The sequence below is a fragment of the Nematolebias whitei genome, chromosome 16 (assembly GCF_014905685.2).
Source record: "Nematolebias whitei isolate Nwh7 chromosome 16, NemWhi1, whole genome shotgun sequence".
Classification (NCBI taxonomy): domain Eukaryota; kingdom Metazoa; phylum Chordata; class Actinopteri; order Cyprinodontiformes; family Rivulidae; genus Nematolebias; species Nematolebias whitei.
In genome coordinates this window covers 2,769,820-2,785,308 of record NC_056513.1, presented here as the reverse complement: position 1 = coordinate 2,785,308, position 15,489 = coordinate 2,769,820, and the positions used below count along the sequence as shown (strand labels likewise).

The 15,489-nt window shown below is 42.3% G+C and overlaps 1 protein-coding gene and 1 non-coding gene across 2 annotated transcripts in view; both read right to left on the bottom strand.

Moving 5' to 3' along the window:
- htt (huntingtin) overlaps positions 1–15,489 on the bottom strand; it is a gene marked incomplete at its 3' end in the record, with an annotated part of 41,028 nt that overhangs the window by 17,294 nt on the left and 8,245 nt on the right. The window contains 25 exon segments of the mRNA XM_037690668.1: positions 21–157; positions 336–484; positions 631–686; positions 763–924; positions 1,047–1,125; positions 1,962–2,185; positions 2,646–2,723; positions 2,844–2,954; positions 3,068–3,195; positions 3,388–3,514; positions 3,669–3,886; positions 3,958–4,142; positions 4,459–4,604; positions 4,688–4,808; positions 5,886–6,032; positions 6,176–6,276; positions 6,376–6,439; positions 6,562–6,701; positions 6,773–6,870; positions 6,956–7,114; positions 7,558–7,695; positions 9,133–9,244; positions 10,286–10,401; positions 10,479–10,605; positions 14,937–15,316. Of these exon segments, the coding sequence (XP_037546596.1) occupies positions 21–157; positions 336–484; positions 631–686; positions 763–924; positions 1,047–1,125; positions 1,962–2,185; positions 2,646–2,723; positions 2,844–2,954; positions 3,068–3,195; positions 3,388–3,514; positions 3,669–3,886; positions 3,958–4,142; positions 4,459–4,604; positions 4,688–4,808; positions 5,886–6,032; positions 6,176–6,276; positions 6,376–6,439; positions 6,562–6,701; positions 6,773–6,870; positions 6,956–7,114; positions 7,558–7,695; positions 9,133–9,244; positions 10,286–10,401; positions 10,479–10,605; positions 14,937–15,316 (3,503 nt within the window).
- On the bottom strand, positions 2,485–2,614 carry LOC119423279. The gene has a single exon (XR_005187459.1).

Genomic DNA, 15,489 nt, shown 5'->3' with positions numbered 1-15,489 from the left:
CATTAGTCGTGCAGTCGTACCTGATGGTACTGCACCAGTCTGAGCAGCATGGACACCACCACTTCTTTTTGTGTATCCAGCTCTTTGCCTGCATCCGCTTTGTTCGAGCCCCTCAGGACAAACAGGTCATAAACGATGGGCTGCAAGGCCGGGATGGCTGCAGAGAAATAAAGCACGTCCCCGTCAGTTATTCTGTTTCTGTTGCTACAGAAATAATCTCTCCTCCTGGCAAAATAAACCAGTGCGTCACACTGTCGCTCCCAAACGTTACACTACACGACATGAAAGCAAATCATGTTGAGGACATGCTGTGCCATGGGGTGTGTCTTCCTCACCATGTGTGACAGCTTTCCTGCCGCTCGCCATGATGCCGTCACAGAGCTGGATGATCTTGGGAATGCTGATAATCTGCTTGGAGTGGTAGCGTTCATAAGACAGCAGCACCAGAAAGAAAAATATGCTGGGAATGATGGCTTCAGAATCCCTGCACAGGAAGTACGATGCTCGTTTAGTTCAGAGGACAACTTGTAAATAGATAGAGTAACTTGATGCAACTTGTAATTATTTATATGGTTTTATTATGATACAACCACAGAGTTTTACAGAATTTGTTACAGAAAATACAAATACCTGAACTGTCCCACTTCGATATATTCAAACTGCTTGAGAACAAAGCCTATGAACACCTGAAACATGCAAATACTTTCAAGTTAAATAAGATAATTTAATGACATGTATTCAAATATCTCATGAGTATTTTACCTGATCTGAGTCCAGCAGGCAGTAGTTGACTCGGAGCTGCACAAGCTGAGCGAGCAGGTCCAGCACTTGTCTCTGCAGGGCCACGGAGGTGCTGGTGGTGTACTGCTTCAGAGCTTTGATCACCAGAGGCTCGAACAGCCTGATGTGGTTGTGAATGGCATTCTGAGAAGACAAAAAGGGACAAACGCAGCTTTTATAACCACCGTGTCACGTATGTGCAGCCTCACAACACACTTCAAAATGCTCAACAAGTAGTTCTGAAACGCAGAGCAGTTCAAGTGTACCTTGTCTCCTCTGTGGCGTGTAGCATTTGCGATGTTGGACCTCAGCTGATTGGAAGCTTTCTGCATCACATCAAACCATCTAAACGTGTAACGTTAAAAAAAAAAAAGAGAGCTTGTTATATTCCACATGTGCACATCTTTGTAAACTTAATGGCATCTATCTAAAGTCCCGCAGGGCTTGGTTCTTGGATCCTTTCTGTTTTCACCCCATCTGTTCCCTTTGGGGTCTATCCTGAGGAAACATGGTGTTTCTTTTCACTGCTATGCTGATGACTGTCAGATTTATCTGCTTTTAAAACCAAATAGTTCTTTCTCCATTCAGCCTCTGTTAAAATATCTTGATGACGTCAAGATGTGGACGGCTTCAAAACTTCTTAAGTTTCGACAATCAGAAGACTGAAGTTATTGTGTTTGGTCCTAGCTCTGCAGCCGCCTCTGGTCCTGTAAACCTGGACTCTCTTCATATCTTAAGCAGTCTGTCAATAATCTCAAGAACCAGTTTTGTCCTCCCTTCACTTGCTCCCTGTATATATCATAATTTATTTTAAATTCTCCTGTTGACCTTTAAATGCATTAATGACCTTGCACCCTCATACCTCTGACCTACTTTACCCATGTGTTCCTTCTCGGACGCCGAGATCATCTGACCAGCTGCTTTTGGTTGAAGCTCAGAGGAGGTCGGGCTTTTTCAGTCGTGGACCTAAACTCTGGAACAATCTGCCCCCCCAACATTAGACAGGCCCCTTCACTTCCTGTTTTTAAATCTCTTTTAGAAACACGCCTGCTCTCTCTGACGTTGAACACACTTTGGTAACCGCTGCTGTTTTAAATGTGCTTTATGAATAAAGTTGACTTAAAGTCCTGCATGTTAATATATGCAGATGATCTTCTGTCACTTTTCAAAGAGCAACTTACCCAGAGGTGTCCTGCTCTTGCTCAGCCTGCACCATGTTGCGCAGACTAGCATCAGCAAGAGCCTGGGTGAAGTGCGTGTACGGAGCCATGAAGCAGTAGTGGTAGAGACCTGGTCGCAGGCTGGAAGAGCCCAGACGAAGAGCTTTGCCCTGGGAGCGGCTGGGACCAGTCAGGACGCCTTCATACTGGGAGGCCAGGTTGGTTCCAAACAGGGTCTTCAACAACTAAAGCATAACCCTTTAAATTTTAGTGCAGGAAAAAAACAAAAGCATGCCACTGAAACTAAACCTGGATCAACGTATTCCGTTTTAAATGGATTTGATTGGACTTAATCTGGAATCTTAAATCTGGAACACGTCTACGAAAGTGAACAGCCAACCAGTGAGTTGTCCTACATTCATGAACAATTCTGTGAAGAATGCTGCAGAGAACTGGATGAAAATTAACAATTACCAAAATGCCCCAAACCCCTGGATGGTGCAACGTTCCCCAGTTAGGACTACGTGACTGTGGACATAAAATGAATGTATGGAACCATCGCACAGGGAAGCCAATGCCTTTACAGGCCCTGTCGGCAGGAACCAGCCTCGCTCTGCGTGGAGTCATGACGGTCGTGGCACACTGCTCGGTGCCAAAACCACAAGGACCGCCACACCTGATGTGACACGGCAACAAGCTACTCACCTGCTGCACACAAACTGTAGCCATGGTTGGTTCTCTTGAGAAACAAGACTTCAAATAGCCCAGAATTTCTTCTACACACTGCCAAAGAGAACAAGTGTTACAAGTGCACCTTCTATCAGCTCTAATATAGAAAGATTAAATATTAAATATTGAAAATATTACAACTGTAAATGCTCAAACAGAGATGATAATCTTCACCTTCCCAATGTCATGCAGTGTTGCTAACTCCAGCAGCTGAGACAGAACATCTAGAGCAGCACGCAGGAAACTTCCAAACTTCTCCTGACTGCTGTGGAGATCCAACGTCACCTTAGAGATAATACAAAATGCTTTAAAGGACTTAAATAATAATAAATAGTCATTTGTACAACCCTTGCAAGCTGCCATTCACAAAACAAAAACTTGCAGGTACATGCTCTTACCTTGTAGTTAGCATGGGTGGCTTTGAGCACGTCATACAGCTTAAGATAGGGAGGCAAGTGGTAGAAGTTGCCAAGGGTGGTAGATTTGCTAACTGCTGTTGACCCCCCAGCACCGTCTGCTGGCCTGCCTGCTCACACAAAAACAGCTTATTAAGAACTGAATTCAAAATCTTACATTACTTATATATATATATATATATATAAATATATATATAAATATATGTATATATATATATATATATAAACTGAAATGAATTAATCATTTAGTTGGACAGATGAGCAGTACCCACATCAAAGTACATGCCATGGTATGGATGTACCTGTGTTGACCTCGTTGCTTTTCTTCGGGCTCATGGGGGAAGGGTTGGGCTCAGCAGCCTCCTTCTCCTTGCCTTTCCTTCGGATAGGACTGAGGGAGGGGGTGTTACTGAGAGAGGGAAGAGCAGCCTAAAAAACAAGGACAGGAGCATAAAAACTGAACTTAAACCACAAACATTGTGTTGAAACAAGCTGTAGTGAGTGGAGGATGCATGGCAGAGCCAACAGTAACATAAATCCATGCTTCAACCAAAAAATGGCATTATCTCTTCATCAAGGTCACCTTCATCGCTGGTCCTGGTGCTGCGTCATCCAACACATGAGCACAGATGTTGAGAACCTTCAGCAGATGGGAGAACAGCTGCTCCACCATGACCACCAAAGAGCGTTCTGACAGCGCTGGCCAGGGTTCCTCCATTTTATTTGGACCTCCACTGATGGTCCCACCACTGCCCTCGTCCTCGCCAGCCCAGGGGTTGCGCAAACATTTAGGAGCAACAGCTACAAACAAGACAAGTAGTTGTAGTTGCAATTACAACAGAATTATGAAACATGTTCTTCGGATAACACACCAGCAAGCAGGTTGCCAGAAAGCAAAAGTGCATCTTGATGAGCTGAGAGATCCAGAGGAAACCAGGCGGAGGAGAGTAAGGAGAGCACCATGTTGGCAGTTCCTACAGTCAGAGTGCGTCGCTCGGAGTCGGGTGCAGATGAGGAGGTGGTTGAAGAGGCTGGAGTGTTGCTCGTCTGTGACGAACTGCAGAGCAGACGATCAAAGGCAAAAGGAAGAAGAGTAATTTCCTAAATCTAAACTATGACGTTTAAATAAACTGTATAAGTGAGGAAGTGTTCACAAACCTTAACAACTGATTTAGCTCAACAATAAACAGCTGTATCGTCGGCATAGAAATGCAAGCATGTGTCAGGAATGTACTGACCTACATTACTTATGTAGCTTGTAAAGAGTGTGGGTCCTAAGACTGAGCCTTGTGGTACGCCATTAAATAATGCATATTAAATAAACATTTTAAAATATAAATTACATATTAAGTAAACCGTAAGTGTTCGCAAACCTTAGGGTTCTGCCTCTGCTGCGGTTCAGACTAGAACGGGAAGAGAAGTTGCTACTAGAGCTAGCATAGCCACAGTGCCAGCCTGTGCTCCAAGTGCCAACTGGAAAGTTTGATGCCAGGAGGCACAAGGCCTCACAGCAGCCGAACTGCAGAAGACAAAACAGTAACTAAATATGCTTTTCAAACATAAGGAAAAAACTTGAAGCACAGCTTTTTGTTGAGAACTCACAGTTAGTGCTTTAGAGGTGGAGGAGGTGAAAGCGTGGGAGACTTTAGTTACAACTCTGGACAAGTTGTTTTCCAACGTGACGTCAGACACAGAGCTCGACAGGTTGTAGCCTCGGTACGTCCTGAAAGACGAGCGTTGAGGGAATTTATAAAAAAAAACCTGCTCTGAGAATCTCTGAAGAGTTTAATTAGGAATTTTCAACAAAGATTTTGGTTTAAATATGTTGTCTAGATAAGAAAAATAATTTAAGGCTTGAAAAGATTTGATGACTATGAAAAACACAAAACAACGTTTTAACTCGACTTTAAAAGCTTTTAGGTGTGGCATAAGGCATGCACAGATGTAGTTCACTCACAGGAAATCCTTATATGGCATCATTTTTGTTTTAATCTTTCCCTCACACCCTCCCTGATGTTTAAGACTGCACAGATCCGAGACTTACGGCGCTAAGCAACTCTGATGGTTAAATATTACATTTAACTGTAATATCACAGCTAGTGAAACCTTAAGCTATAATTATTGTTACAAACTCAGCGTTTTATGCTGCTTAAATCATAACTGACAAGCTCGGGATTGAGTAAGGACACAAAGAAATGATTCTTAAGAACGAGCAGTTATCGTCTGATCCATCAAATAGGTTACGCGTCATAACAAAACACAAACAATATATTTGTCCTGATGCTGCTCAATAATCCAGGTGGATAAATCGAACATGGTCGAGTCAGATCCTCTGGACGGATTCTTCTTCTCCAGAGGATCTGACTCAACCTTGTTAGAGACCTAATATTTAGAAATATGTAACATTAGGCGATTTATTTTGGTGCCTGTAGAAAAAGTGCACTTCATAAAATTTCTGTTTGGGACATGAAATGGAGTGAAACATCAAAACCGTATTTGGTTTCAAAGCAGCTGCAAAAGCAAACATCAACCTGTAGATATGCTCCCGTTTACATCACTGCGATTTAAAGACTTGGAGCTCTGAACTAAACAGCTGCAGCTAACGGGAAATAAGTTCAGCTGGTTTGTTTTTAAACTCTTGGGATTTCCACAAATTTAGAGGAAATACGTGAATCAAACTTCCTGTTTTTGAGGCCGTCTGCTCAGTGCGGCAGCTACACTGTCAGAGAAGTGCAACACACTTCAGCCAACTTGTTTCAGTTCTAGATGCTGTTGATGCAAAAGCCCCTTTTGAGAGTACCTTGTGATGGTGCTAACTGTGAACTGGGAGGGGGGTTGTGTCTCGTGCATGAGCAGCTGAAGGTAAACTGAACTCTGGTCCCGGGTTATTGCCACCACTGGATCCGCTTGGCCTTGATCACAGTCATAGAACAATCTTGGAACTAGTCTGGTAGATAGAAGAGCAAAGAGACAAGAGATGAAGAACACCACACCTGTAGAAAAACTCGAGTATCAATAAAAACAGCGGCACCGTCATCTCACTTCTATGTTACTTATGACATGCCAACAAACACACAAAAGCAAGTGTACCGGCTAACAGCAGACGCCGCCACGTGTCGTACTCTTGGATCGTCATCTCCCAGCAGATGTATAACCACATCATTCAGAACCCGGTCCTGCAGCCGCAGTTGCTGAAGGAACGTGATGCGATTCAAAACCACAGTCAGCAAATTAACATTTGGGCTAATAAACAACACACCGTGCACAGAAAAACTTATGAGAGAACTTACTCCAGTGTAGTGGTGATCTCCTTTGTGTAAAGCGTCAGTTTTTCTCTCCAAGAAATTGACTAATCTGAAAAGACGAGACGATGCAGAAACGTTCAGTATGTTTTCGTGAGTGAGACGCACCGGCACGGCATTGAAGCTACGTTTATCGTTTTGACGCTTAAGATACAAAGAAAAATCTGATTTTACCTAAAATCTAAATCAGCCAAAGTTTCCAAGAGCTCAGTGCGAACAAGCCAGTAGGAACAATCTCGGAGGGCAAAGAGGTCGATCACCAACTGAAGGCCGAGCTCGCTCAGCGTGCTGCTGCACAGCGTCATGATGCAGTGCTGAAACACACACACAACATCAACAACCACACAGACCACAGAGAACCACCAATCACACAGACCCTGCTTACCCTGACTGCAGAACAAGCCATCTTGCAGGTGACGGACGAATCATCTTTGAGAGTTTTTTGTAGTAAAGGCACCAAGTCCACCAGGGACAGAGGGTTACCTGGAGAGGAGACACCTGTGATAAGCACCGTTTAAAAACAGAGAGATTTTCAGCATGTCAGAAACAAGATTAGCACCACGCTAACCTGTTGCACTCTGCACACCGGCCAGCCAAGTGTGTATGTTGAAACGCGTTTTGGTTAGCGCTGCTTGTACAATAGCTCCACAGAGGATGGCCGTGGCCCCCCGGATCTGCGGATCCCCGTGATCAGTGAGGCAGAGAACATCGCTGATATATTGTCTCTCTGCGTAAAGAAAGGAAAAAGAAAACAGCACCGATTAAAACCAGAGGCTTTAAATGATGCATTAAGTAAGCTGTGTGGCAGAAGCTGCAAAGTGACAAGTTAAAAAAGATGGGTGTTAATTTCCCCTCCAGTTAATTAAAGCAGTGGAACTATTCAACTGATTCCATATTAGCAAGGTCAGAGAAACATGTAGGCTTGCATTACTGCAAATCTGGAGTCTTTAGATATACTAAACCCGTCTTGAAATCATTTAGGAGCCTGTCAACCTCAACAAAATCTCACTTTTCCCCTCAATTACTTCAAATCATGAAAAAAGTTCTAATCAGCAACAGCACCTTCTGATAAAAAACATAGATTTAATGGATAAAATAGTCCTAGTCGTGTTTACAAATCGTTTCCTTACAGCATATTTTTACACGTTTTGGCAGCGTTATTTACTCTACCTTCTGCTGGAACACCTTTCGGTGCCTCCAGGTAGAGGGAGTTGAAGAAGGCTTCAGGATGCAGAGCTGCTGCTGCTCCAATGCAGCTGACCGCCAAGGCCTTCACACTCACTCGCACCTCTTTGTCTGGGATCGGATCTAAATAAACAAAAAACAAATTACACAAAAACAAAAAAAAAGCACAAATAACTAAAACGTGCTCCAAAGAAGACAAAAAGTGCTTTGTCTTTTTATTTAACCTTTATTTATACAGGTAAGTTTCACTGTTTTAGACAGATAAAATCATTTCAACAATAAAATCAATTAAGGCACCCCATAATAATCAGAGCCCGACCGATATATCGATAGGACCAATACTTTAGCTCAATATAGGCATTTGGAGACCTATCGGTATCGTGATAATGGTCCCATTATGCGCCAGTATAAACGCTTTTAATTTTCTCCCCAAAAATGCTGAACCAGCTGTGTCCTTAGTTGCAAATGGTGTAATTGTACAAAGTATCCAGCAGAGGGCGCATGCGGACGACTTCAGCAGGAAGCAACTTCACATCCTGTGTAGAACATTTTGCTGAACGGAGCACGGTAAGTTTATTTCAACTGATCTGTAAAAATAAATCAACAATAATAAATTATCTTCAATCCTCCAACCTGCCTGTCATTAGCTACGTGCCTCTCAAGTTAGCAAGCTAACCATAGCATAGGCTATTGCTTGTAAAACTTTTTACCCAGAACCATGAGTTTAAAGTAAAAGTGAATATATTTCAGTGTTAGTAAAGTTATCTTTGTCGTCCTCAATGAAATGCATCGTTTGTCTGAACTCTTTACTTCTCTGCAAAGAAATAAAAAATAAAATAAACCGCTGCAGCCTGCGGACAATAATAATTAGACCTGCACCATACGACTGCTTAAACAATGAACATGAAGGGCGTTTATTTAATTTATATTTTTGTAACACACTTGATAACTTTATGGTGAATAGTGGAGGATGAAGACGTGTAAACCTAGAGTCAGTCTGGGTGTAGGGAGGATCTGATTAGCTTAGCTTCATGGTTGCTAACAGCTGCTCTAAATAAACAAACTCACTGTTTCTTAGATTCTTGGGACAGGACAAAGCTCAAACATTTTCAGCCATTATATCGATTATCGGCATTAGCTTGGCCTGCCCAATATCGGTATCGGTGATAGGCAAAATATCCATATCGGTCAGGCTCTAGTAATAAAAATAATAAAATCAAAGTGCCAGATAAATTCATTAATTCATTCATTCAATAAAACAAGGTAAATATTAAAAACAAGAACATATTTGCTTTGATTTTTCTAGTGACCTTATCAAATGTTTAAATTCCCCTAAAGAAATGAGGGTGGACAGGTTCAGTTCCTGTTGCAAGGTGTTCCAGGTTACAGGAAAAGGTCATTTTTCTGCTCAAGGTGAAGGCCTGAGAGCGACGCTGTGACTTCTTGCATTAAGCTTTTACATAATTATCAAAAGCAGGCACCCTTAACCAGTTCATACTTCTTTTTTTTACGTCACATTTTAAACAGCAATTAGTACCGCACAGTTTATTGGCTGCTCACCATTTTTTTGCCCCGTCAGAAGAAATGAAGCTGCAAGAAGCCGAACACAGTGCACTAATGGCTCCAAGTCCTGGTCTGTGTAGTGTCCAATCGGGCCCTTTATTCGTGATGGCTGACAAATAGACAAGGCAGAAACATAAAGAATATACAGGAATTTCTATTTTTTGATCATGTATTTAATCATATTAAATGCATTCATACCATCTAACAAAGTGAAGTCAGGTCCTCTGGACAAATTCAAATAAATAAGAAAAAAAATGAAAAAGGGTCATCCGTGTTTTTATGTCTTTAAGTCACGCTTGTAGTCCATGTAGCTGATTGGATTCATTGGATTTCATGGACGAATATCACAGTGTATCATCAGCATAACGATGAAAATTTATCCCATGCTGTTTAATAAATGTACCTAATGGAAGCATATAAAGAGTACTGATCCAAGCACTGAACCCTGAGGAACCCCATTGTTATCACTCAGCCCCGTGTGAATAGCAAGCGGCCATCAGGGCACAAAACCAATTGTAAGGCTGATGGTCCTCCATCATGTGAACAGCTAGTTCTGGATGTCAACAACAAACTGGTTGGTCCACTATGAGAAGGTGCTATTTATAAGACTGAGCTTATTGCAGCTCCTCAGACTGAAGAAGTCCTTTGGATTAAAGACGAAACGTTTCAACACCTTTTATTTTTTTGTTTTGAATCCGTCTAGAGGACCTGACTTAACGTTCTTAGATTTTTCTACCTGGATTATTGAGCATCATCAGGACATTCATACTACACGATTACTGGCGCCAGACAAAGGAGCAAGTGAAGCGCATGCACATGTTCTAAAACTAAAACAAACTCTTTTCTTACGTTCTCACACCCAGCAATTAAACAGAAACAAGTAGCATTTACTGATTTTAATTTTTGTTCAACTATAGTTGCAAACAGTAGCTGCTGGCAGGTCAACCAGCATTCAGCTGTGGAGACGTAAATAAAAAAAGAAAGAATAAAAAAAACTTGAGTGATATTATGCTAATTAGGAGCACACAATATCAAAGACAAAAAACAGGAAATATTCTTTTTTAACATGCTCTCGTGCTTTTATCTGCCCAGGCCAGAGCTCATCGGTGTGTGATAAACCAAAACAGGACATTTGTTCGGATGAATTTACCTTACTGTCAGGTTCGGGTTCAGCTGGTTCATCCTTTGGTATGAAGCGATCCACGCTGCTGTCTGAACCCTGCCTGTTGTGGCCTCGTCCGTCGAAAAGATGAGGCTTGCTCAGAGCTGCACACGAGAGGAAAAATCTTTACATCGTTAACATCTTTAAGAGACCGTGTCTAAAGCTGTGCAAATAAACACACCGAGTGCCGACTGCAGGAAAGGCTCTGAGGGTTTGTCTTGAGAGGAAGGTGCTGCTCCTTCATCTTCTTCATCCTGTAGTGTTCCTATCTGCATCCCAGAGTACTGGCTTTCACTGCCGTCGAGGACCTTAGGTGCACACACAAGAAAAACGTCTCCATGAGGGAATAAAGCTCGACTTCATAACTGCATAAGAGATAAAAATGTGATTCTGTTGGTTTGAAAAGCAACTGCATGCAATAATTAGCATGTTCCACACAGTGTGGATGAATCTGCTACAGTTAAAAGAGCAGCAGAAGAAGCAGATGAAGATGTAAATCAGACATTCTGGTATCTAAAGGTTTGCTGAATCATGCTTGGATCAACTCAATTTACAGCAGAACACAGGAGGAAGCAAAGGAGTTCTGCACAAATGTGGTCCCCACCTTACAGACAAAGAAACTTTGCGCCTAAAACTTCTGATGAACAATAATTTCCGTTGGAATATTTCTAAGCTGCATTAAATGTGACTTGCGTGTCACAGGAGTCTCGCTCTGGCAACAAAAACTAAGTTTACTTGAAGAATTTAAATACACTTTGCTTCATTTTGTAGGTTTGTTTTAACAAAGTTACTAAAGTCGTCTGCAGCGTGTTCGAGGAAGAGAGAATCTAAACTACAACAAGTAAAAGGTCGTGTCTCACTGGGCTGCAACTGCTGGAGACGAGCTGGCGATCCAACGTCACTCGGAAAAGTCTGGAAATGTTCGAGAGGGTCCTCTTTCTTGGTGCGAGCCGCTTCAGGGTTGTCACTTGAATGTTTAACATGTTCAAAACATGTTGGCACGAAAATAGTTCTCGCAGTCGAGTCCTTGGAAATGTCTCAAACGCGTCTCAAGAGCACTCGAGCTGAACTTTGACACGTCCCGCTCTCGTCTAACAGAGAACACGTCCAGGTATAAAAACAACATGGATTATAAAAAACAAACCGTCCAGTGGTGGTGCTAATATATCAAGTTTTGCCAAATTATCTTGAGGAGATCCGAAGTTTTGTTCTGGACAAGCAAAGACCTTGTTTTAAGTTTGACCTTGATTTGTGACCTTGATCGTGAAGCAGGGGGTGATGAAAAGTGTTTGCATCACTCTGCTCAGTGAAGATGCAAAAGATGATGAAGTTTCATCAGATTATCTTGAGCAGATTAGAAGTTATGAGCAGGACAGAGAGACGGAGGTACGGATGTAAACGTAATACGTCCACCTTTTGACGGGCGTCTGCAATTTGTTTTTTCCAAATCTTCTTATTTCAAAGTCAACTTTATTAAAGGAAATTATAAACATGGGCAGCCAAGATGGTACAAAGAGAGCAGAACCAGGTACAGTGTAGGAAACGAAACGCTGCAGAGCACATGAACACAAAAAGGTTTTATAAATCTAGTCAAACAAAACACGGCTTGTTCATCACGTGCATCAAGCCTCGTAAATTCAGCGACACAGCAACTAGGTTCTTCTTGCAGTTATGAGTAGGTCTAGCACGATAAAAAAAATTGCTGGGCGATTAATTGTCTCAGAAATTATTGCGATAAACGATAATATTGTTTGAAATTTGACAATTAGTAATTATTGTCAAATTTAAAAAGTTTGTTGTTATTTTGTGTGTAGTATCTTTTTTGACCACTGGATGGCAGTATAAGACCGTTTGAACCGAAGGATGGATAGTGAGGGAGCGAGCAGCGTGTCTCTTTTAGAGAAATGGGAGGGAGGCTCCTTGACGTGGCATGGGCTGTCTCTCTTCAGTTCTCAAAATGGCGGACGCTCGGTGTGGTTGGAGCTCTTAAGCATTTTTCACACAAAGCTTTTAATTTAAAAAAAAAAATCAGTAAACAAGTTCTCAGCTTCTTTTTTCAGAGAAAAACAACTTTTTACACGAAGGCACGAGTTTCAACCGTGAATTTTGGAGCTTCGACAAGACGGAGGTTTTTCCCCGAGGTCGGCCTGTTAGCTTAGCTCGTAGCTTAGCTTCTCAGCTTAGCTGCTTTTACCGATCCAAAAACGTGATTTTGGATCGGTAAAATGGATTTTAAATAGAAAAGAGAAAGGAAGGGGTCGGTGAAGAGCACCGGAGTTGAGTCTTTTGTCATCCAGTGTCTTCAGTAGAAAGAGAGAGACACGAAGAAACGATAAAGTCAATAAATGAAAATAAGGTCGATAATTTCATTCATGCGATTAATTGATTTATTGTTTATCGCGACAGGCCTAGTTATGAGTCACTAACTCATGTCCAACCGTCTCAGCCCAGTGAGACACCACCTTAACACCACGCCTTCATGCTTCTTTTAAAAAACAACACAGTCGGGTGACATTTTAGAATTACTTGTTTCTGTCCTTCAAAAGCATTTGGGGAAGAATTTGATCAATGATCAGGGAGAAGCCACAATCGTTCATCGAAGACAACAAGAGGGAAACGTCATAACCTGAGAAAGCTGTGCATGGGTCGAGACAAACAAGCCAACGGAAGGAGAACGAATAAAGAAAGTCGTTCAGAACAAGCAAGCACCTCCCATTCTGTTCAAAGCGTCCAATAGGCTGACCTGGTCACTAGTGCTAGAAGAGGAGGTGGCATAGAAGGAGGAAGAGGAGGAGGCAGAGAAAGAAGACGACGAAAAAGAAGCGGTGTAGACGGATGAGTCGCTGTCTGAGGCATCGGGGCCCTCTGTGGAAGTTGGCGAGGGTGGGGACGGCTCGATCAGCTGCTGCAGTGGAGAGCGCGACTGTGACGAAGTGAGAACAAGGATAAAGGAGGGAGAGTGAAGCGGGGGAGGGCAAAACCATGACACGTTAGATCGGACAGGTTTGTGGGAGGCAAATAATCCAAACCTGGTTCTGCAGTGAAGTGACTTTGGCTCTCGGACCCCTACTGTTTTCACCCCATCTGCTCCCTTTGGGGTCTATCCTGAAGAAACATGGTCTTTCTGTTCACTGCTATGCTGATGACTGTCAGATTTATCTGCCTTAAAACCAAATTGTTATTTCTCCATTCAGCCTCTGTTAAATGTCTAGATGACTTCATGCTTTTTTAAAACTGAAGTCATCGTATTTAGCTCTAGGTCTGCTGCTGTCTCTGGTCCTGTAAACCTGGACTCTCTTCAGTCTTATCTTAAGCAGTCTGTTACAAATCTCAGGATGGTTTTAGACTCTGACTTTAAGTTTAATAAACAGATTAATTATGTTCTTCAGAAAAGTTTCTTCCAGTTATGGCAGGTAGCTCAGCTTAAGTCCGTGTTGACCTGATCCGACCTTGAAAAATTAGTCCATGCCTTCATTACGACGCGACTTAACTACTGTAACGTGCTTCATGCTGGAGTCAGTCAGGTCTCCAGAAAGTCCAAAATGCTGCAGCTCTGCTTTTAACAGGAACCCGTAGGTTTGAACATGTTTCACCAGTTTTGTCTTCCCTTCACTGGCTCCCTGTACATGTCAGAATTCATTTTTTAATTCTCCTGTTGACCTTTAAATGCATTAATGACCTTGAACCCTCGTATCTCTTTGACCTACTTCAACCAGATGTTCCTTCTCGAGCCCTGAGATCATCTGACCAGCTGCTTTTGGTTGAAGCTCAGCGGAGATCGGGCTTTTTCAGTCGTGGCCCTAAATTCTGGAACAATCTGCCCCCCACCATTAGGCAGGCCCCTTCACTTCCTGTTTTTAAATCTTTCTTAAAAACACCTGTTTTCTTAGATGTTGAACACACCGAGATCTGATTTACTGTTACATTGTTCTGTGTTTTTATGTTTTTCTTTTGATGCTTTTAATTAATTTGAGGTTTTATTATTAGTTTTTTTTATCATTAAATTACTCCCATTCATTTTTATTGTTAAGCACTTTGGCAGCAGCTGCTGTTTTAAATGTGCTTTATAAATAAAATTGACTTGAGGGATAAAATAATAAAGATTTCGTCTTTAACATGCTCACATATCAAACTTAAAGGAGCAGGATCTCATGTATGTATGTATATATATATATATATATATATACTCTTAAAATGTCTTGCAGAAACATTTCCAATTGCTTGTATGATTATACTTTTCCTAACAAGAGGAGCTGAACTAAAGAATACAGATGATTTATTGTTAACATAATTTTGTTTCCAGTCCAACTAATTCAACAAGGATTGATTTTTTCAAAGATCCGATGTAAAGTCTGACTTTATTACTGCGCAACATCAGCTCAATATTAATTTAAGTAAATTTAGGTGAATTAGGTTTTAAGCTCCACGACCTAAAACCAGAGTGTGGGACAAAGTGGTCTTCTCTAGAACTTCTGACTTAAAGAAATGAAGCATTGTTTATAAAACAGGATGTTTCTCTTACAGAATTACTAATTAAATATATTTGTTATTGTCTATGGAAGCATCGTCTTCTGTCTTTCACACAAACATCCTGTAAATACAGAAGAACAGTCACGTTAGAACAAACGGTCACACTGACCAGTTCCGCTACATCTGACGGGGTCACAGCCGAGTCTGGTCCCTCTGTGGTGGTCTGGGAGGAATCACTGGGTGGAAGCGAGAGGTCAGTGGGTCCGAGCAGCGTCCCTCCCTCTCCAAGGGGCCCTCCCTCTGGAGTGGCGTTTTCTGGTGTGGTGTAGTCGGCCGTCTCTGGGGTCACGTTGGCCCCACTGGAGCTCCGACTGAGCATCTCCTCCTCGTTGCCATTGGGTGATTCAGGGGTGCCTGATGCAGACGTCCAGCCTCCCCCGCCCTGCTCGGAGGAGGTGCTGAGGTCCACAGAGTCACCCGGCTGCAGTGCATGCTGGGAAGAGCGTGGCTGCTCAGTGATGATGTCCACCTGGGCGGCAGAGGAGCCATCTGCACAAACACAGAGACGTCGAGTACAATTTTAGTATTTGAACTTTTTAATTATTACCGAGGACACGGTCAGAACATTGTGCTCGCTGAAGACAAATAAAACACTTTAATAATTCTTGGGTGACGCGCTGCTGCTTCCACCCTGCAGGACTGAACGTTCCTGCAGGCAGCAA